A 21,616-nucleotide genomic window follows, 5' to 3' on the forward strand; every position below is an offset into this window, starting at 1 on the left:
CGAAGCATAATGATATCAAGAGGTCTCTCAATTGAGGCGCTGGTCCCGGGTCAGAGATGATATAACACTACGCTCACATGTTTGATGCCATCACTATCTTGAACGTCGCTCGGAGGTGATGCGGCGAGGACTAATTAGTCCTAGCGCACTGACCACTTGAGGTTTCAACCTCATCCATCACGGTATTGTATAAATCTCAATTACCTACCATCTCCAACCAACAAACCACCCATAGAGCTTCCATCTCCGTGGACACAACCCATCATCATGTTGTCCATTCGCACCTCGCTCTTTCGTACGCTCACGCGCCAGACGCCTTTCCTCCCAATGTTCCGTGCGCAAACCGCCCAGCCGCTCCTCTCCTCCTCCACGCTACTCTCAAACACACAAGTACGAGGCATGAAAGTTCGCACATCAGTCAAGAAATTCTGCGATGGATGCAGGAGTGTGAGGAGAAAGGGCGGCCGATATGTGTACATCATCTGCAGTAAGAACCCGAAGCATAAGCAAAGGTATGACTATGTCAAGAATGAGCCACGCGGACTGGAGCTGATATGTGTGACAGGCAAGGATAGACGATGGTAGCGAAGTGACGTGTTGATCAGATATCCGATCGTTGCAAGCAGAGACTGCATTTGGCTGCTGAGGAAGAGCATCAGTATGGGCGCTGCAACCTATGTAGACGGTGTCCTCGGAATTGCACTGAAGCCCGAGGACGACTTCACAATCCTCGAGATTTACAATATGTGACCAGAGGTCTCTCTTCTCACGTTCATTAGCGCATCATATAGAGGATTCAATGTAACATTACTACTGGAATTTGTTGGTCGTGTGAACTCCTCTCGAACTCACAGCACAGCGAACCTTTGAAGCAATGCAAGGCATCAGTGAGTTGTTCTAGTCAGTACTCCAACACAAACCAATCTAGCGACGCATATTTGCCCGGTAGTAGAGTACAATCATATGTATTGATTCCTATTCAAAAGTGCTTGAGGGTAGATCGATTCCCAAAAGGCACAAATGAGACATGGTATATCTCTACTTTTTTCTCTCCGACAACATCTCCTTGATCAGATCCTTCTCACCACTCTCCTCTACCATGCTAGCAAAGGCGCCTTTGCCTCCATCTTTTTGCATTAGCACTTCTGGTCTATCATACTCTAGAATCTTGCCATCTCCCAGGACACAGACGCGGTCAAAATCAGCTATGGTTGATAGTCGATGAGCAATCACGAGCAGAGTGCTATCGCTAAATTGCTCGCGGACACTCTGTTGAATGAGCGTGTCAGTCGCTTTATCAACGGCAGACGTCGCCTCATCCAAGATAAGGATCTTCGGTCTATGTAAGATAGCTCGGGCGAGACACAGGAGTTGTCGTTGGCCCTGGGAGAGATTCGAGCCTGACTCTGCAATCGTGGTGGAGAGTGATGCGAAGGGATTCGTGTTAGCTGTTGAGACTGTCGGCTCAGTTGGTCCAGACGTCGTCGGCGGTGTACTGGACCCAGAGTCATTTCCTTTGATGAGATGGACCCGTTCGAGTGCTTCTCGCAAGGCATCGTCACTATGCTCGCTGAACGGATCCAAGTTCGAGCGGACAGTTCCAGAGAATAACACCGGGTCCTGTGGTATGATGGCTAGCCGGCTTCGGAGATCCTTCAGTCGCATAGTCGCAATGTCAATACCGTCAATGACAATGCGGCCCTCTCGTGCAGCCAGAAAACGGAAAAGGGCAAGCGCCATAGATGACTTGCCAGCACCAGTCCTTCCGACGATGGCGCATCTTTCGTTAGGCTCTATTCCCAGCGTAATACCGCGCAGAACAGGTGGTAGATCTTCCGCGTATCCAACTACAAGATTGTCAATTTCAAGCCGCCCTTTGCTAGGCCAAGCAGCCGGAGCTGGCTTTCCACCCTGGTCTTCGATCTCAGTCTCAGTGTATTCCTGTATCCGCTCGACGGAGTTCATGGCCATCTCCGTGATACCAAATTGTCGCAACAGCCAGTAAATCGCGTCGGTGTACTGCAGGGCAAAGCTGAGGGCAAATCCTGCTAATGAAGGATCGAAATCCTTTATGCTAGTCACAATGACAGCTATGATTACGGCAAATATGGCGCCGATCAAACCCAACCTTATCGAGAGCCACCTATTCATCCCAGCTATGTAGTAGCTCGTAGCACCATAGACATCAATCTTAGCAAACATGTTTGTCTTATAGATATCCTGCTTCTTGAATGCTCGAATGGTTCCGAGTCCAGTTAGTGTCGTACCAAGGATCTCGAAAATGGGGCTCTTTGCAATACTCTCAAGTCGTTTCATCTCGCGGGTACCGTCCAAGTAGTAGAGAGAGTATCTCAAGGAAATAGCAATGAGAAGGAACGAAAACACCACAACGTATGGCGAAACAAGAATGCTAGAGATGATGTTAGGATAGCCGACGAGTTTGAAATCTATAGCTTACCCGGCCACAATGATCCCCAAGATGACAAGTGTTTGATCAAAGACGGTACACATTGTCCAGCAGAGCTCACTGTCGACGATGGTAAAGTCTGATGTAAAGCGGTTCAAGATTCTGCCCAGAGGCATTGTGTCCCACCATCTCAACTTGGCGCGTAGAACTCGGTAAGTGAGATCCTCGTATAGCTTTTGACTGGCACGAATTGATCCAGTGAACATGAAAATTGACCTTCCAATTCCAGCGATCAAGAGCAGACATGCAAAGCCAAAGTAAATGCCAAGGTAGTACTTAAGGTTTGCGTCAACTTCTCGTATACGCATCGTCTGATTCGAAGTTCCCGCGATCATGAGCTGTTGTTGATGAGAAATATGGTATGCTTTTGGTACTTGCTCTGTCTCGTAACTCTGAGTCCAGAGTTTGACCCACCACGACTACATGAAATGTTAGCAAGTCAACCCTTTGAAGCTTCATTCGGTATAATCTGACCTGACCGAGTCTTAAAACTTCCAGGGCTATCAGAACACCAGCATAGCCCGCCCAGAACCAGAGGTAACCACTTGCTTTCCAATAGCGCACATATATGTTGAAGGCAATGCGCCCAATCTGCCTTGATTCGTCTTCAACAAATTTTTTCGGTACTTGTGTTGTTTTGCCGCTGTTATCCTCGTCCATGAGTCCGTTGGGCCGGATGGAGTTGGAGGATTTCCGCGCCGATGATCGACGACGATTCACAGTGTGGTTGTGCGAGGTATTAATTGACTGATACCCAGCTTCTCTATGCATGATCCCTGTCCCTTCGTTGTCGCCCTCGGCGACGACTATCGGTACGATCTCTTCGGCTTCTTCCACTGCTTCCTCGTGCACCTTGTCTTCTTCCAAGAGAATCGATTGTAGCGCGCCTGTTCGTTTAAGATGTTCAATGCTGCCAGAATACTCAACTTGGCCATTACTTAGATGCACGGCGTACTTTGCTGAGCCAACGACAAGAGAGACGTGATGCGTGGCCAGTATTCTAGTTCTTCCAGCACCGATCTTGCCACACAATGCATTCGCAAATATGTGACGGCCAACGTGAGCATCAACGGCGCTGAAGATGTCGTCCATGATCAGAACACCTGCTCTTGAGTACAACGCTCTTGCCAGTGTGATTCGCCATTTCTGTCCGCCAGAGACATTCACTCCATTGGCACCAATCTCTGTCTCATCCCCATCACTCAGTATCTTGCGATCCTGAGTCAACGCACACGCATCGACAACGCTTTCGTATCTTTCTTTGTCAAAAGGCAGTCTGAAGAGGATGTTCTCCTTGAAGGTCCCGTTCTCAATCCATGGCTGTTGACTAACGAATGCAAGTGTTCCAGGCTGTATCCAGTTTGTCTGATTCAGTATTTCATTGTCGTTACAGTCCCCTGGTGTACCCTTAGGAACAGTGATGGCTCCCGAGATTAGGTCCGCTTCACCAAGTATCGCAGCCAACATTAAGCTCTTTCCACTTCCTGTGCCTCCCGCGATGATGCTGAGCTCATTGTTTGGAAACGACAAGTTAGCTTTTCGAATTATGAACTCTCTGTTCGCGTCTTGATCGTCGACAGGCCAAGCAAAGTCAGCATCCTGAAACTCAATCGATTCGCCTGGAGTTGTAACTTCTGGGATCTCTGGAGCGTGTAGATACTTCTCCACTCGTTTCAGGCTTACCCAGGCATCGATTGCGTTGGTTGCAAGTTCTGGAATCAGAGCAAGCGTGACCTGAATACTATTGAGCACACCCATTGTTGTGAACGCGACGCTGGGTAACAGCTCGCCATACACGAGTGCATGAACTGCCAATGCAACGGCAGACAGCATTATAGGCCCAAACAGCCAACAAAACATAAGACCAATGTCAGCCCTGAACGACCTCCACTGCTGGCTCAGTTCTTCGTCTCGTACTTCTTTAATTTGACTTTGAACTCTGTCCTCGTGGGCTGCAAACTTGACATGCCGAATCCCCTTCAATATTTCGGTTACAACAGCAAGTTTTCGATCGCGAACTTTCATGACATCATTCTGTGCTTTTGCGTATTTTTTCGAGAAGAAAGTGTTGAGAGGCATACTCAGAATTTGGACAGTTAGCCCTGCGAGCAATGCTTGCCATCCCACGAGGTATCCAAGGAGGCTAAAAGATATCAAGATTTTGCAGAATGCGCCGAAGAACCAGTTGTTCACTAGGGCAAAGTATGATACCCTGAAAACGTCGACTCCGACTAAATTGACCGTTCCTTGTTGTGTCTTGTTCTCGGCATCCTCGCTCTCAAGCCCTGACACATCGGCCACCCCCTTGACATCTTTACGTCGCAAAGCTTTGGCATAGACAAGAGCTGACAAGTGGGTACGAAAGGGAACTTGGATGTAGGAGTATGAGATGTACCAACCGACGCTCTCAACGAATTGTGTTAGGAAGAGAAAAACGCCGAGCAGGACAACCCACAACGCGATCGGTGCACTCTGGTCTCCGCTTGCATGTCGGCTCTCTAATGTTCGCAACAACATGAGCATGGCAACAGAAGGCGCTTGGACTGTAATCGCATCCATGAATGTCATGAAATACTGTGCGGCTAGCGCCCCACGATGGCAGCGAAGTAGCAGACGAAACAAGGTCTGGTCAGGCTGGAGCTCAGGGTGTGTATTGAGAAGCCAGCTGGATCTGCTTTGGTATCCCAATATGGGTACATCGTCCATTGTCAGCCAGCTCTTGGCACGCACCAAATCCACGAGCTCAGCCATCCAGGTGAAAGTCAGCCTGTTCAACAAGGAAACTGTCCGTTCCCCATCCACATTTTTGCCTCCCAGAAACACTTTAGGACGTCTTGGAACTAGCATACCAGAGACAAATGCAGCAATCGAGCAAAGCACATCAACGAGAAGCAATGCCTTTACTGTCCGTCCGTTCCATTGGGTGTAAAGCAAGCTCGCGGTAATGGCCACAATAGCATGACTGAGAGCGGTGTATGCAGAGCTGTTGAAGCGTCGAATCGGATTTCGTTCTAGAGCAACGTTGATGCCCTGTATCAGAATTGCAAAGTGTTCGCCTGCATGGAGCCATGCTGGCAGAAGTATATTGTTACCATGTTTCGCAGGGGTCGAAGAGACTGCAAGTGCGAACGATGATGACAGGGCGAGGACTGAAACCACGAGCAGAGATATGATAGGACCTTTGGCAGAAAATTGTTTCTGACTTTGTTCTGTTGCGACTCCGTCCACATCTTCGTAAAAGCCACTCCCTTTTTCAGATTTCCTACGCCGGGCAATGTTGATGGCAGCAAGAAGACTAGGAAGGCCGATCAGCGCGAAGCTTACAACTACTAGGATTGTCGTAAGCGGAAGCATTGCACTGCTGTTGGTCAAAATCAAGGCAGCTCCATGGCAACTCTGGTGAGATGGAAGATATATGGGCAAGCGTATGAGTCAGGATGAAATGATGATGGCCAGAGTTTGCGCGACAACAATGGATCAGTGCAGATGGGGGCGGATTGATGAATGATGGTAAATCTGATCAGACGCGGTGTCCGTTTGCGTCGATCTCTAACGTGAGGGGGCCGGAGAACCGCACGGTGCACCACTGGACGGGACTACAGAGACTAAAGACCCATCCATCAATTCATTTTATTTACCTAGGATGTTTACACTACATTCATAGTGAAGAATACCATGATTCATCCATCATCTGACTTGCTTTCGCCTTTCCGGACAAGAGTAGAATGTGTCACTGCGTAGTTGTCGTAGTTACACCACCGTGGCGCATATTAGGCAACAACGCTAGCGCTAATTAGTTTCATGGATCGGACCCGAATCTATTCCAGAAGTCGAATTCGGAACTTCATTATCGATACCGACCACTGGACACTCCCTAGACAGATCTCCCGGTTTGCACTGTCAGATACCGATTGTTTTGGCAGTGGTGTTACTCATTAGCTATTGTGGTGTTATACATGACAATCATCAAACTCCTCTCCATGTGAAAGTGGCTCTTGCCTGGGTTACTCCGAGCTGGCATTGCTTGCCTTCGCCCATTCTTCGCTTTCATCAAGACCCAGATCATGTTTCCGGTAGGAAACATCAGACTCTTCTGCTTCGGAATCTGCGCCTTCGCTCGTTGCACTGCGTTGAACAACGTCAGGCTTCGATCCCTGCAAGTCACTTCTTTCCTCGCTGTCTGCATCGAAATGTTCGGATGCAAAGCCTACTGTCTTCCCGTTCGAAGTTGGACGGGGTACTTCTTCCAAGACATCGCCAGCCCATGGTCTACACTCTTTGACCATATCACCACAGCGTAAACAAGTCCAACCTTGCCCTTCCTCGCCCTCTATTCTCTGAACCAAGCAGACATAACAATACACATGACCGCATGGTATTGTTTCGTAGGGGTTCGTTATGTCTGTAGCGGCTGAACCAATCACGCCACCAGCACCGGACGACTGGGCCATAATTTCGGTCTCAGATGTGCCAGACGATGGATTTTGATCTTGGTAGCAGATCGCACAAGTCCGCTCCGGCAGGTAACCATATTCTCCAAGGCTAGTATCTTCTTCAGTTGAGTCCGGGGTGCGGCCCAGAATGCTCTTTGTAACGAAGGTTCTGATTTTTCGCCACGTCCTAGACAGTATCCGACGCCAACGCGAGATTCCCACGAGAGGCAATAAGAATAAGAGAAACTCAGTGAATGCATGCCATACAAGCTGACGATTCAAGTATTCGAAAGAGACTTCTCGAGAGGTTGCATGCGAGGTAGGTGTAAGTCGTAGTCGAAGTACTCGATCAAGGAGGGTTCGGTACCGCCCATTCGTCAGAAACACGAGGAAGGAGGACATCGCCGCCAAGGAGTGAATGTTGCTCAGAGTCGTAGTCAGACGGGATAGTTGCTGCATTATTGGTGATTCCATAGCATCTGGATCATCCGGGCGAGATAGCAGATAATCTTCCCACTTAGTCCAGCCATATCTACATCCAACCGTCAGCAGTCCATATAGTCCTTTCTGCCACGACTTAGGCGGAGGCCTGGCTAGACTGTTGTCGCGAGCATCTGTGTATCGCAAGCCCTGTAGGGATGCCCCGTATGATGCATTGTGGTCCCAGATCGTGAGTTTAAACAGAATTGCGCGCAATGCCAAGAGTATCTCTGCTGAGTATTCATCCCTCAAATGAGATCCATAGTATTTAAGACCTTCCCCAACCTGGCCTTTCAGTAAGTCGAGAAGTTCCTCGTCAAGTAGTTCTGCATCGATCTGTCCTACGCGGAACGCAGGATGTGTGCCCTCTCTTCCCTTGACACCATCCCAGAGACTGTTTCCAAGGCTGCCTAGCCGGCTGAGTGGTCTGGGGAGGCTTGACAGTGTCACGGCCTGCGCTGCGCGATGCGCGTCTTCGCGAGCTCGATTCTCTGCAACGCGCTGTCGACGTCGGTTGGCTAGGCGCTGCTGCGCGGCGGCGAAGTCGGCTGTTGGCATGTCATCTGGGGAGCAAGATCATTGCCCTCGTTGCTATCCCGAGGATAAGACGAGATCAGGGTGACCTTTGGAGGAAGCAAAGCTTCGGCGATGACAATGGAGAATGTTCGAGTGCGTATTGCAAGCCGAGGCAAACTGTCCAGTGCTACCAAGCCTGGCTAGCTCCGCAAAATATCGGCGCGTCTCCCTAAAATGCGCGTTGGTGGTGCGCGCTAATAGTGGTACACTCTCAGGACTCTGGGCAAGGCTGATCCTACCAGTGATGCCCCACCAAAGCTACCGAACTGTTGACTGAAGCTATTCATAGCTTAGAAAAGACAACAAAATGGTTTGAACCTATAGTGCGACCTCGATCAAGCACAATTTAACCTTGTGAACAACCGAATCTGCAAAAGTATCTCCCACGATGGATGTGGAAGGTCCTATTGAGGTTCCTGGAGAGGCAAACCCTCTTACGGAGGGGATCCTCTTCAACGTGCTTCGCTCAGCATCCTCGAGTGATCCACAACAGATTCAAAGCGGCACTAAACAACTACAGAAATGGGAAACATCAGAGGGCTTTTATCCTCTACTACAAGTAAGCATATTCGGGCGTGTCTATCAAACATTGGGGCTCATGACTTTTCAGACCGTGTTCATTGACCAGCGAGTCCCTCGAGATGTCCGATACCTAGCCATAATAAAGCTCAAGAATGGCATCGACAAATATTGGAGGAAAACTGCCACTAAGTACGTCTTTGAGGTATCGCACACGTATCCATACATTGACCGACACTGTCTAGTGCGGTTAGCAAGGAGGACAAAGCAAAGATACGCGCGAGACTGCTCGAGAGTGGCATAAATGAAGCCGACGCACCGCTTGCTCTTCAGAATGCTATTGCGGTGGCAAAGATTGCAAGATTTGAATATCCGAATGATTGGTACCATGCTGTCATGACCTAGGAAGAGGACGGTTATGCAACTGACATTTCCCAGGCCGGATGCGATACAACAGCTTCTAAACATCCTGCGTCAATCCATACTGCCAGGAGCTTATCGTCTACACCTTCCACGCGCACTGCTCATACTTCTGCACCTCATAAAAGACCTATCTGCAGGCCGTCTGTTACGGACAAAACAGAATCTTCAGGCCATCGCCCCTGAAATACTGCATGTGCTGGGAAAAATATATTTAGAGAAGGTCCAGATTTGGGAAACCTTTCTTCGTCAAGGTGGAGATGACGAAGGAGGAGCACTCGATGACATTGAGACTAGCTTAATGGCCATCAAGGCCTTACGTCGTCTTTTGATTACGGGTTATGAATTTCCGCACAGAGATGCCGACGTTCAGCAATTCTGGGCCATTACCCTGCAAAAGCTTACTGAATTCAAAGAATTTCTTCCCAAAGACAGTCCTCTGTCTATAGAAGTGCAAAGACGGATCGCCAGGCATCTCACGCAATTGAACAAATTGCATGTGGATATGGCGAGGACACATCCCTCCGCTTTCGTTCTGCTACCTCAATTCTCCAACATCATACAAAGCTATTGGGACACTATCATGCAAGTGGGAGAGACCTTTGGAATACGGTCAGTCGATGACATTGGGGGTTATGTTGGCAGTGATGGTGATGCCGGCGATGAATACGAAGACGTCACCTCGATTCTCGAAAGATCTTGCCAACGTGGCCTTCTCATTTTCCGAGCTTGTATCAAAATGGTATTCAATCCAGCACAAACCTTCAAGTATCGCCAGGAGAAGGAAAAGGAAGAAAGGACTCAAGCGCAGCAAATTGTCAAGGAGCAGATTCTCACCGAAGGCTTTGTCAGAACCATTCTCGAGTTGGTCATCACCAAATTCTTTGTGTATCGTCAGAGTGACCTCCGGCAATGGGAGGAAGAACCGGAAGAATGGGAGAAACGTGAAGATGCGGAGGGCGAGGACTTTGAGTTCTCTATTCGTTCGGCTTCTGAAAAGTTGTTTCTCGATTTGGCAATCAATTTCAAGAATATTGTGATAGAGCCTTTAATCAATGTCTTCTGCTCAGTCTCCAGTAAGTCTGTCCGAGCTCCAAGTCTTCCGTTGTTCTGACCTTAGGAGCTCCAAATGAAACTGCCATATTATCCAAAGACTCGATATATACAGCCATTGGTCTGGCAGCACCAGTCCTATCTCAGCACCTCGACTTCGATGCTTTCATAAATAACACGCTTTTGCAGGAGGTGCGCCAGACATTCCCAGGTTGCAGTCTTCTACGTCGACGGATTGCCATCCTGCTCGGCCAATGGATAACAGTCAAGGTCTCCAATGACTCAAAACGCCCGGTATACCATATATTTGAACAGCTCCTTGATAGGAATGACATCTCGAATGATCAAGTCGTACGTATCACAGCAGCCAGACATTTCAAGCATGCAGCAGACGAATGGGAATTCAAGCCGGAGAACTTTCTGCCTTATGCACCTACTGTTCTCACCCGCATAATGGAGTTAATAGAAGAAGTGGAATTGTCGGAGACGAAAATGGCTTTACTCAACACCGTTAGTGTCATTGTCGAGGGACTGGAGCAGCATGTACGTGCAAGCCAATGTGTGGCAGTGGCCTGTACTAACTCACGATAGATAAGTCCCTACGCAGATCGAATTGTCAAACTCCTGTCACCTCTGTGGGACCAGTCCGGACAGGAACATCTCATGAAGCAAGCAATACTTGTGATCTTGGCTCGTCTCATCAACGCCATGCGAGCTGAGTCTCAAGTATATCACAGTCTTGTTTTGCCAATCATTAAAGGCGCTGTTGAGCCCGAATCAGTAATTTCATGTCGTTCTTTTCGTCTTCTGCAGGAGCTGACTCACTCATTCAGGAAACTCGGCTATATTTACTGGAAGATGCCCTAGACCTGTGGGGTGCCATTCTTGCGCAGTCGCCTGCACCAGCCTCTGCAGACCTGATCGCACTAGCACCATACCTGCTCGATGTCTTGGAGACTGGATCAGACGCATTACGAATATCGTTGGATTTGACACAGTTATACGTGCTACTTGCACCATCAGACATTCTCTCGGACCAATTTCGTGGTCCTCTGATTCAGCGATTAGCCAGTCTCATGGGCACGCTGACGCCAGACGCAAACGGCACTGTGACTAGTCTTACTGAGATCATTATCCGAGCAGCTCATCAGTTTGGCGGGGAGCAAGCTATACAGGTCCTTGTAGGAGACATGGTCAGCACAGGCTTCCTTCCCAGGCTAATCAAGGGCCTGAAGGGCGCATGGGCAGCACATCAACGCACTGGTCCTAAGGCTCCTGCTTCCTCGGTAGATGGTATCGTTGAAACCGACTATTTCGCCGTTCTAGCGCGCATCGGCACCGCGAGTCCACAAGTCTTGCTTGAGGCCATCAATATGTCTCTACCAGATGAGAATCCAGAAGAAACCATGAAGTGGCTTCTGGAAGAATGGTTCAGCCACTTTGAGAATATCGCAGACCCGCCCCGCAGGAAGCTGATGGCGTTGCTGTTCGCACGGCTTATGGAAACCAATGCAGATTGGATCCTGGCCAAGCTTCAGGATCTCATGACGGTATGGACAGATGTCATCATTGAATTGACCGATGGCACAAATGATCAATCGACCGAGTACGTAACTATGTTTCCCTTCAAAAACACTATTAATGCTAACACGATGCTGTAGCTGCCTTGTATGGGCCCCACCTGATCCCAACACTGTCGACCTAAGCGCTCAGACCCCCGAGGATGCTCGCATGTCCGTACTCGTATATGCCGATGTGGTACATACTGTAAACATAGTCGCGCTTGTCCGTGAGCGCATCCAAGCAAGCATCACCCTCTGCGGAGGCCAAGAGAGGTTCCACGAACTTTGGCTCGTCAACGTGGACAAGGAGGTCATCGCTGCATTCAGCAAACTGGAGGGTGTCATGTGAGCGTTTTATGGGACATGGGAAACACTACGATGCGCACGTAGATTTGCCCGCAATGGTTTGTTTCTTGTGGTTATGGTGCATAGCGATATATACCCTCCCTGATGCATTCGTTCCTGATAGATATGAGTTGATGTGGTACCTGGCACAGGCTCGTGTTGACATAGCAGGTAATTCGGCATTCAAAAAATAATTCGCTCTAATACTCTTCTACGAAGGTGTTATCCGCTCGCAGCTAATAGCGCACAGCGCATATCAGTCGTCGACTGCGATGGAAGCTCAGCAATCTATGTCGACATTATCCATACAATGCCCACACCATCCGCATTCTTTATCACAGAGCCCGAATTCAGTTCCCTTGCTACCATGGTCATACCCATACTCATACTCATAAAACGACTGTGACCCGTGATATAACCCTCCTCCTCCACCTCTTCTCCATCCTCCTCCCCCACTTTCACTCCCGTTCTCCCCCCTCTCCAACCCCAGCCTTGTCCTAGTCCTTGTTTTCTTCCCACCGGCAACCATCACCTTCTTCTCTTTCTTCTCCTTCTCCTTCTTCCCTCCAACAGGCACATTCCCACCCCTCCTCGCCGCCCCCGAACCAGACACAAATCCACCCGACCGATGATACCCAAGTCCCGCATTTACCAGCCCATCAAAGGAGTGCGCATACCCACTATACACTCGATCTTCGGGATACATATCCGCGTCAATTCCCGCCTCATCCAGTATCAGCGCGCTCATGCGTTCGAAGAGGTCTGTGTCTATGGCCTCGCGCGCCTGTGATGTTGGTGTGGGTACTGGGGGGTTGGTAGAGGCGGGCAGTGCGGGGACCAAAGGAAAGTCAGCGTGAATATGCACAGTATCCTGATGAAGACGCATGGCATCTACGCTGCAGAACGGAGCTTGACAGGATGGGCAGTGGAATTGTGATGGAGGGGGTATGGATGTGCCGCCGAGGTGTTGGGTGAGTGCGAGTTGGCGTTTGAATGGTTTGCGGCAGAGGGTGCATTGTAGTGGTTTTGAGAGCATGATTTTGGGTGGGTTTGGTGGTGGTGGGTAGATGTGGTTGGGAGGTTGAGGTCTGAATGTAAAGGGACGATTGGGGATAGATGATGGAGTTGTGAGGCGGGTTTGTTCATATGGATGGATGGATAGATCCATGTGTGTGCGGGGCATCTGTGGTATCCCTGTTCTGTCTCTCACTCGTGCTCGCTAGGGAGTGTGGATTGTAAGGTGCAGAATGTGTTTCTTACGATGGGATAACGGCTGAATGGCTTCGTGTCATTGCATGAGATTATGATGACCTGTAAGTGGTCATCGACTGTGGGATCTACGGTGATCACGTCGGATTTATTTGGTTTCTGTGTAACACTGACCTATGGCTACTGATACCAAGCACGAGTTTTATTCATCCTAAAGATACATAGGAGTAAGTGGATGATATACAATTCTACTAGGCTGTGCCGTTGTGGCTTGCAGATTCACGTTCTGGGATCTGCCATTAGAGCTTTATGACTTCGCTGATATTAAGATCCAAACCGCTAGATATCTGACTGTTTGTTTTGAAGTAGACTTTAACGCTGTGGGTGGCATGGCACTGACTGCGCAAAGCATGAGGAGGCCTGGGAAGTAACAGATCGGAAGACTAAACCAACGAAAATTACCATTCAAACCCGATCGAAAGTTTCTGGCCATTATGACAACAACAGCTATTTGTCATATTACCACGAGGAGCAAGATGAACAGCTTATCATGCACTCCCAACACCCCTAAATGATGGTCTCAGGGTATGATGAAGTGGCTTGATATCCCTTGCCTCCGACTTGTGCTCATCATGTCCCGGTCTAACTGTTTTCTTTAGACTATGTTGAAGTGGCACAATGACTTTTCCTTCCTCGAGACTTTTGACGACGCGCTCATTGCGTCTATACCAAGCATAGGCTGAAATGTTGACGATACTAGTGAGTATAACTGTCACGACCCAATAGATCCAATGGTTCCCTGAAACCACTGACTCTCCCGGTCCAGCCCTCAAATTCCAGAAGGAAGTACTAAAGTATGTCTATAAAGCTGAATAAGCATTGACCCATAAGGTAATACGATCCGAACGACGGCTCTACATACCGCGGTAAACGTGGCAGGGAGAAACACCATGGTGACTACAGATATCGCTTTCATTGCTTTAGCGTCCCGGAGTGAAGTCGTAGCAATTTTGCGAGAACTGTCGGCCAACTGCGCCATGAGCTTATTATCTTGCCGCGCTCCCCTGGCAAGTACAGCTGATTCTTGAGCTATAGCCTGGGAATAGTAGTTGTCTCTCTGCGCCATGAGACTGCTGATCTGTTCCATGCATCAGTCGAGTAACCAAAGTCTAGATGGCTTTAAGTGACTGTACAAGATCTCGGACCCTTCCTAGACGGGCAAGCTGATGATCCACGGCTCTCCAGCAACCATCGTTGTACGCTTTGAGCGAGATTATTTTCGAACCCATCCACTTGATCGCGACATCGTCGTCTGCTTTGCTGACATCATTGACGATTTGAGAATGCATAGCGCTGAGACAATGCAGCGCGTTATTTACTTCCTTGCATATACAGTCGTTTCCCCCGAGGCCCCTGTAACGTATTCAATCAGACAAGACCAAATAATGCTACAGGACTAGGGCATCGGTGGAGAGGCTGGTAGAGGTGTGGCCTCACAGATACCACATCACTGTGTCGGTTGTTACTTACTCGTTTAGTGCATTAATTTGGACGATAAGCCCCTCAAGATCGACTTGTTCTCAGTACTTATCACCGCTGTCTATCAGATAGATCGCAAGGGTGTCCGCATCTTTTTGCCTGAAGCCAATGCTATCATTGAGATCAGTGATGCATTTGCCGATGTTCAATGATTTCTGCCTAACACGAGCAATGGTCATTTCGATCACGAGGAGACACGCCGATGTTGGATGGATCGCTTTCTCCCGAAGATGGGTCAATTGGCGAGTCATCACTGTTATTTCACGATCCTCTAGACCATGTACAAAACAACATATAGAGCCGTCTGCGGGATCGCGTGTGGCTCCGATCGTAACACGCATACTTCTCCATGCCAGGGGACCCTGTTACATCTTGTCACAAGTACCTCTGTAAAGTATCCCTGGTGGTCCCATGCATTAGTTGGTATTGACTCATAAAGTAGAGAAGTAACCGGAGTATGGCAGCCAACATACCCTCAAAGCTCGACTCAAACAATCCGGAATCCGTACCATAGACAAGTGTGGGCCCAATTGCAGCCAGAATTAGGAGCCTTTGCGGTAAATGGAATGCTTCCAGGATGCGATCCACAGAGCTTCGAGTCGCTTGAAAACAATGCTTCCCATTTTCGCGCAGGATTGGATCCGTTGGCATTGCTCTAATAGGACATGGCTCAGCTCGCATTCACAGGACTTACGATAACTCACATCAGCCGAAAGCTTCTAGGCTTTCTCATGGATTCACTTTTTTCTAGCCAGGCCGATAGGTCATTTTCCGTGATAGTCTGCCGGCGTAGAGTGTCCACTGATGTAGCTTCTAGGCCCTTGAAAGAAATTAACACGCTTTAAGGTGAGTGTAATTATGTTGGAAGACTCGTTCGCACATCTTGAGCGCAGAAGTAAAGGCACTCCAGCTTTGTTTGACCGGGAATCGGGAAGAAGAGGTCTTTGATCTCGGGGTTGATGAACCTTTGATATTCATAGTCGTCCATGATTATCTACTAACAAATTAGTAACACAAAAGGGACATGGCATCGACAGACTCTTGGAGGAGGTCAATGCGAGTTGGATTATGCTCTATATCGTCGTCGACGAGGCTGAGAAACTTGACATCATCGTGCATAGAAGTGTTCTCGATCGGCACTCATGATACCCAGCCCCACCACGACCTTGATCATCAGTAAGTCGTACAGAGACGCCTTGAGAGCTTACAGAAGTGACGCCGAAAGCTTGATGATGACGAAATCTGCAGACCAACTACCAATAAAGCCTCGACTACCATCTACGCCACCGAGCGTGCATGAAACCTCGTACAGTCGTATCAAAAAGACAGAGGGTATCTAACCACTCATGACTAATTTTAACATTGTCTCCTTCAAGGCATCTTGGAACACCATGAGATTTCTAGAGGTCGTAGACTTTGTTGTGAAAGACGAGAAGAATCAATTTTCGACTGATAGCACCCGCAAGGCCTTCCTTGTACTAAATGGATCCCACTCGTGGAATATCGTCGATGGATGTTGGAGCTACGGTGATATGCTCTCTTTCAACGGGTTTAGGGACTGACATAGCCAGTAGTTAAAGATATAAGGGTCGAATGCTGGTTGTGAAAGACATATGATGGGTCCCTTCCCAAAGCGGGTGGTCTGGCATGTGAATCAGGGTTCCACAACATCATATTGCACATTACATAGCTGTGACCAGATTAAGATTTTGTATTAATTACTTCATTAATTGCGTCCGATCGAATCCAATGAAACTTGCAACACCAAAATATTAGTGCGCCCAACAAACTATTAAGATTTGATAATGGTATCATATGGTATAATTCAACTATGCCGCGATTTCGCGATCCTGCTCACGTCCACGGTGCTCGGGCACCACGGAGGACTGGTCATCGTTGTGAAATTCGGAGCCCTCCCCGTCGACTAAATCAACACCATAAGTTTCTTGCTGCTTTGGAGCACGGCGCTGAGACGAGGCACGAGTGCGTTGGGATAGATTAGATGTAATCACAGCTTCATCAGAGACCCAATTGACGAGCGCTTCCTCGCAATCTTGTATGATGCTATTGGACATATTAGTCTTTGCTTGTCCGTAGGCATGGGGTGAAACTTACGCCTTGCTAGTCTCATAGCCATCATAGGCCTGACGAGTCTCGCCTGGTGTGACGGGGGTGTCGTCGACGAGCTCGAGAAGATGCTTTCCGTAGCCAGCGATAATTGCAAGCTTCTCGCAGTGTTCACGGAGAGCGTCAAACTGGTATGTGAATGCAGCCTTGAGCTTCTCGCGAGTAATGTTTGACAGCTGGGCCTCGGCAACGAGCGATTCAGCCTCCGCGCGAACAAGCTCCTGCTCGAGAACAACAATTTTTGGAGAGTTAGGTTCCTTATACTTTAGCTGGGCGATCTGGTCGGTAATCTTCTGCTTGCCTAGGTGACTTTAGAATTGGATAATGCGTGGGATCAAAAATACTTACGGTCACGGCTTGGCTGTACAGAAGCTTCAATATTGCGAATGCTCTTGATCGTTACGCGGTATTGGTCGTACTTGTCCACAAACTGGTCCTCAAGCTCACCGATCTCGTAAATCAAGACACCAAGCTTGTCGGTAACATCGGAGACGTCGTCATCACAAGCCTCACCCCAGATTGAAAGTTGTTGCTGCGGCCAGATTAGCAGAGATTGCATTCGACTTTGGTTGTAGTGAACTTACAGCGACCTCCATGCGTTCACGGCTAACAAGTTCCATGCTGCGCATAGTGTTCTTCTCCATCTTTACCAATTGCGAGAGCTTCTTCGCAAGATCTGGACCGAAAGCACCGCTAGCATTTTTGCGAACAGAGTGGGCTAGATAGTAGTGTTAGCCAATCGTTATCTGCATGAGGCTGCAGCAACGCCTCCAGTCTTCATTGTCGCCGGCTTCGTCTTGAACTCGTGAATATTGTTATAAATTCTTTCGAGCGCTGCACGAGTGAGATGCTTACCGAAGTTGACCTTTCCAAACAGTCGGCCGGACTTGGTGGACGAGGTAGGTGGAGGAGGGTTGCGTAGCTGCTCCTGGGTTGGAGCGCGTGACGTGCGCATAGAGTATGTGCGATGCATCCTGATTAGAGGTTTTTGGAAGTGTGGATTGTGGAATAAGTGAGGGATATAGTGTGTACGAGAGCAAATATAAGCAGTTGAGAGGAGGAAGCAGAGGAGGTAATGGAGGGAACAGGGGTTTTGCGAGCGGCAGCGATGACGGTTTTGAGTGGGCGGAGGACACAGCACAACAGCCGATGACGTAAATTGACAGTTGGGGCGGGTATCCGTGCTTCACACAACGGATTGGCCCTGGCTGCTGTTCATGGATAGGCCAGCGCCAGCATTCTTGATGATTTATTATTGCATCTTCTTCTTAGCCACTTGGCCAGAGACCCTGCAAGCCTAACTTAGGCCTGGGCCTCACCAACCAGTCCACAAAAAGAGGCTGGAGCGTGCCTGGTCAGCCAGTAAATTCACAGTCCATCGTTGCGCATCGTTGACTATCTCCAGACTGCGACAATGATCGCCGCTCAACTCTGGGATTCGATCGCTTCGGCTGCTGCTGGCCAGGAAACGACGCGGGATCCCCAGCAATCAGTCACGTGGCGTTCTTGGAGATCGGAAAGACGCACGACACGCGTTGCTTGACGATGTCTGGGGCGTGGTCGTCTCCTCCTTGCTGCGGGATTCATGCAACTATGCATACATACCTCGTCTTACCGCACATCTGGCCAGCTCGTCGTCTTGTCCTTGCCTTGCCAGCTCTGGTCGCATCGCCTTGGGCGTTTGACGCAACGATGCGGTGGTGTGCCATCATTGGCGCTTTCATGAGGTGCATGACCTCATCAAGCAAAACTTAGTGCACATCAACCATCTCTAGCCGCGCACTTGGACAGCTCAGGCGTTCCGTTGCACACGACAACCGCAACGTTGTTGCATTCAATAAAATGCTGAAGCGCTTTCTTTGGCGGTTACAAAGCCGTACCAGGGCATTTTGCGAGAAGATATAAGACGTATCGGAATTACTGAACCAATTTCTATAGCTTCTGGGCACGAGTAAATAATTTGTCCTTCGGCGTTGGCGAAACGCTCCTACGGGAAACGGCGTGTCCCATCAACATTATCCGGACTAATAGTTCAAGTTCGCGTTGACGCGTCGTGTAACAGAATGCTGGAGACACTGCGACAACTACCCTACTCCAGTCCTCAGACTTCAATGGTCTGGTCTGGTTCTTCAATGCGACATATACCAGTTTACAGGCTTAAATCAAAAGTCGATCGAAAAGTACAAGGTGTACGAGTCATCCGCGAATCGTCTGATTACCAGATCAACGCACCAGTGACCACTTGTACAGATACAATCATGCCTGCTCTCAATATATGATGAATATGACGTGAATGTTTATCCGAGTTAAAATCGTAACAAACTCATATGGGAGAAGATGTTCCTTATTTCATCGCAGAAGCTGTGGAGAGAATATATGCTGTTGGTCCGGTGTCTCAATGGATTAGTCCACGTGTATGTGCGAAATAGATCTTCTCACTTCTCACTTTTTCACCTTTTCCGCGAATTATGGCACATCTCGGGATCAAATTTGGTAAGCTGATGAACAAGCACACTGGTTGCGAGCATACGCGGATTATTACCCCACAAGGCATGATCCCGCCGGGCCACGGGACTGGCTTGGCACACCCCGACTGAACGGAACGTGCACAGGGCAGATGCGCCTTAGATCTAAATGCTGTGAATTTCCTTACCTTTGCTAGGTGAACGTCTGGCCTTCGCAACCACCAGAGTCGCAATAACATTGTCACCATGCCGAAAGCAAGAGATGTCGTCTACTACCTCTTTCACGTCCAAGAGCTACGGAATATCATACAATGGTAAGAAGCTGTTCCCCCGGCACCACTTTTTCCGGAGATGCGCCGTCTCCTGAGTTGACTGACATTGCGCTCAGGAAAGTATGGCACAACCCAGTTCACGAACGCGACGAGTCGAAAGAGACACCGTCGTTGAAGAGATGTTTCCACTACTTGGACATGACCAGCCGAAGTTTCAGTGCCGTCATCAAGGAGCTCAACCCCGAACTCCTCGTCCCTGTGTGCCTCTTCTACCTCATTCTACGCGGTCTCGACACAATTGAGGATGACATGACGATACCACTTGCCGAGAAAGAGCCTCTACTACGGAAGTTTGACCAGATCCTCGAAAAAGATGGATGGACCTTTACTGGCAATGGCCCGAACGAGAAGGATCGCGATCTACTGGTCGAGTTCAATGTCGTGGTCGAAGAATTTAAGAAGGTCAAGCCAGCCTATAAAGACATTATCCGGGATATCACAAAGAAAATGGGTGATGGTATGGCAGACTATGCAAACAATGCCGAACATAATGTCAATGGCGTGAACACTGTCAAAGACTACGAGCTGTACTGTCATTACGTTGCTGGGCTTGTCGGAGAAGGCTTGACCCGACTGTTCGTGGAGGGCAAACTTGCAAATCCTGCCCTACTGGAACGACCGGAGCTTATGGAGTCTATGGGCCAGTTCCTACAACAGGTAAACATAATTCGCGACATCCGGGAAGATCTGGACGACGGTCGGAGATTTTGGCCCAAGGAGATCTGGTCTAAGCACGTCGACAAGTTTGAGGACCTCTTCAAGCCCGAAAATGAAGAAAAGGCACTAAATTGCAGCGCCGAGATGGTGCTGACTGCGCTCAGACGCGCAGATGAGTGCTTATTCTACCTAGCAGGCCTACGTGACCAGAGCGTGTTCAATTTCTGCGCCATCCCACAAGCCATGGCCATCGCGACGCTCGAGCTGTGCTTCCGCAACAAGACCATGTTTCAGCGGAATATCAAGATCACCAAGGGTCAAGCCTGCCGGCTGATGCTCGACTCGACGCAGAATCTGCAGGTGCTGTGCGGCGTCTTCAAAGACTATGCTCGACGGATTCACAAGCAGAACAACCCGCGGGACCCCAATTTCTTGGAGATCAGCATCGCCTGCGGAAAGGTATATATATATTCACAGACGACACAGAAGTCTACACGCACACAAGAAACGAGCTAACATCGCCCGCTAGATCGAGCAATTCATCGAATCGATTTTCCCCTCGCAAACTCCGACCGAGCGTGTCGTCCCGGCCGACCAACAAGCAATGACGCCCGAGCAAAAAGCAAAGGCTAAAAAGGAAGCTGAAGAAGCAAAGTGGGACATCATCTACATGGGTCTTGCTGTCCTCCTGGTCTTGGGCACTATCTCGGGATTCATGGTAAGCCTCAATTCTCATAGACGCGTAGCACGTCCCTGGGACCCCTGGCTGTGCCTGAGGCTAGATCCAGCCAGCAGATCGACCCACACCAGTCCCCCTTTCCCCGTCCGCGTAATCCTCGGCCCACGCTAACACAACCCAACAACAGATTTTCGTCGCCTGGATGGCCGGCGCACGCTTCGACATTGCCTTTTCCAGCCTCACGAACAAAATCAGCGCAACGCTGCCATCGCCATCAGCAGCTGGGCATAACGAGCTCTGAGTGCGTTTCTATGACCTGGGCTTTTGAGCGGATCCACCATTTCTTAATTAACCCCATTCTACTTTCGTGATTTGTAAGTCGTCGCAAATATACTTTGCGCTGCATATGCATCAGGCGGAATATCCCAAGGGTTATCATTATTATTATGTGTACTTATACTATACTTAATTTTCATTAAGCACGATGTGGTTCTGCGGGTCCGCTTTTCCTTCGCGGCATCGTCTGACTTCCTACCGAAATTTCATGTCTTCATTCTGCCTTGGAGGAAGAGTATCTGCCTAGCACGGATGTCAAATTGCAATTCAGCCTCTCCATGGCTGTGGTTGTGCCGAAGAAGTGCTGATAATGAGTTCACTTAACCCGGCGACGGGACTTTTTGCCATGGATACGAATGCCATCGCGCTGTTACCATGATGCACTAGTGCTGTGTACATCCTGATGCCAACATGGCG

General features: G+C 49.1%; 7 protein-coding genes across 7 annotated transcripts; 2 read left to right on the forward strand and 5 right to left on the reverse strand.

The window, feature by feature from the left end:
- Positions 1-811: 811 nt before the first annotated feature.
- EJ05DRAFT_95089 (putative ABC bile acid transporter) lies at positions 812-6,015 on the reverse strand. Its single transcript, XM_033750089.1, has 3 exons — positions 2,942-6,015; positions 2,459-2,886; positions 812-2,410 (listed from the first exon to the last, which is right to left on the reverse strand). Exons 1-3 carry the CDS (start codon positions 5,819-5,821, stop codon positions 1,039-1,041), a joined length of 4,680 nt encoding a protein of 1,559 aa, XP_033598696.1. The 5' UTR covers positions 5,822-6,015; the 3' UTR covers positions 812-1,038.
- Positions 6,016-6,141: 126 nt separating this feature from the next.
- On the reverse strand, positions 6,142-8,041 carry EJ05DRAFT_512776 (uncharacterized protein). Its single transcript, XM_033748367.1, has one exon. It carries the CDS (start codon positions 7,936-7,938, stop codon positions 6,472-6,474), a length of 1,467 nt encoding a protein of 488 aa, XP_033598697.1. The 5' UTR covers positions 7,939-8,041; the 3' UTR covers positions 6,142-6,471.
- A 152-nt stretch (positions 8,042-8,193) lies between these two features.
- On the forward strand, positions 8,194-12,036 carry EJ05DRAFT_532695 (ARM repeat-containing protein). Its single transcript, XM_033749085.1, has 8 exons — positions 8,194-8,515; positions 8,567-8,667; positions 8,721-8,858; positions 8,914-9,971; positions 10,019-10,491; positions 10,540-10,728; positions 10,782-11,554; positions 11,610-12,036. The coding sequence occupies exons 1-8, from the start codon at positions 8,345-8,347 to the stop codon at positions 11,857-11,859; spliced, it is 3,153 nt and encodes a 1,050-aa protein (XP_033598698.1). The 5' UTR covers positions 8,194-8,344; the 3' UTR covers positions 11,860-12,036.
- A 99-nt stretch (positions 12,037-12,135) lies between these two features.
- On the reverse strand, positions 12,136-12,891 carry EJ05DRAFT_502711 (uncharacterized protein; the record flags this gene model as incomplete). Its single annotated transcript, XM_033747299.1, has 1 exon — positions 12,136-12,891. One exon carries the CDS (start codon positions 12,889-12,891, stop codon positions 12,136-12,138), a length of 756 nt encoding a protein of 251 aa, XP_033598699.1.
- Positions 12,892-13,408: 517 nt separating this feature from the next.
- Positions 13,409-14,220, reverse strand: EJ05DRAFT_478258 (uncharacterized protein). Its single transcript, XM_033744419.1, has 2 exons — positions 13,987-14,220; positions 13,409-13,924 (listed from the first exon to the last, which is right to left on the reverse strand). The coding sequence occupies exons 1-2, from the start codon at positions 14,209-14,211 to the stop codon at positions 13,613-13,615; spliced, it is 537 nt and encodes a 178-aa protein (XP_033598700.1). The 5' UTR covers positions 14,212-14,220; the 3' UTR covers positions 13,409-13,612.
- Positions 14,221-16,385: 2,165 nt separating this feature from the next.
- EJ05DRAFT_478261 (uncharacterized protein) lies at positions 16,386-17,788 on the reverse strand. Its single transcript, XM_033744420.1, has 5 exons — positions 17,586-17,788; positions 17,315-17,448; positions 17,079-17,262; positions 16,719-17,031; positions 16,386-16,667 (listed from the first exon to the last, which is right to left on the reverse strand). Exons 1-5 carry the CDS (start codon positions 17,701-17,703, stop codon positions 16,433-16,435), a joined length of 984 nt encoding a protein of 327 aa, XP_033598701.1. The 5' UTR covers positions 17,704-17,788; the 3' UTR covers positions 16,386-16,432.
- Positions 17,789-19,344: 1,556 nt separating this feature from the next.
- EJ05DRAFT_95377 (farnesyl-diphosphate farnesyltransferase) lies at positions 19,345-21,570 on the forward strand. The gene is made up of 4 exons (XM_033750091.1): positions 19,345-19,509; positions 19,584-20,643; positions 20,714-20,902; positions 21,051-21,570. The coding sequence occupies exons 1-4, from the start codon at positions 19,442-19,444 to the stop codon at positions 21,162-21,164; spliced, it is 1,431 nt and encodes a 476-aa protein (XP_033598702.1). The 5' UTR covers positions 19,345-19,441; the 3' UTR covers positions 21,165-21,570.
- Positions 21,571-21,616: the final 46 nt, after the last annotated feature.

Source organism: Pseudovirgaria hyperparasitica (assembly GCF_010093815.1).
Source record: "Pseudovirgaria hyperparasitica strain CBS 121739 unplaced genomic scaffold EJ05scaffold_12, whole genome shotgun sequence".
Classification (NCBI taxonomy): Eukaryota; Fungi; Ascomycota; class Dothideomycetes; order Acrospermales; family Acrospermaceae; genus Pseudovirgaria; species Pseudovirgaria hyperparasitica.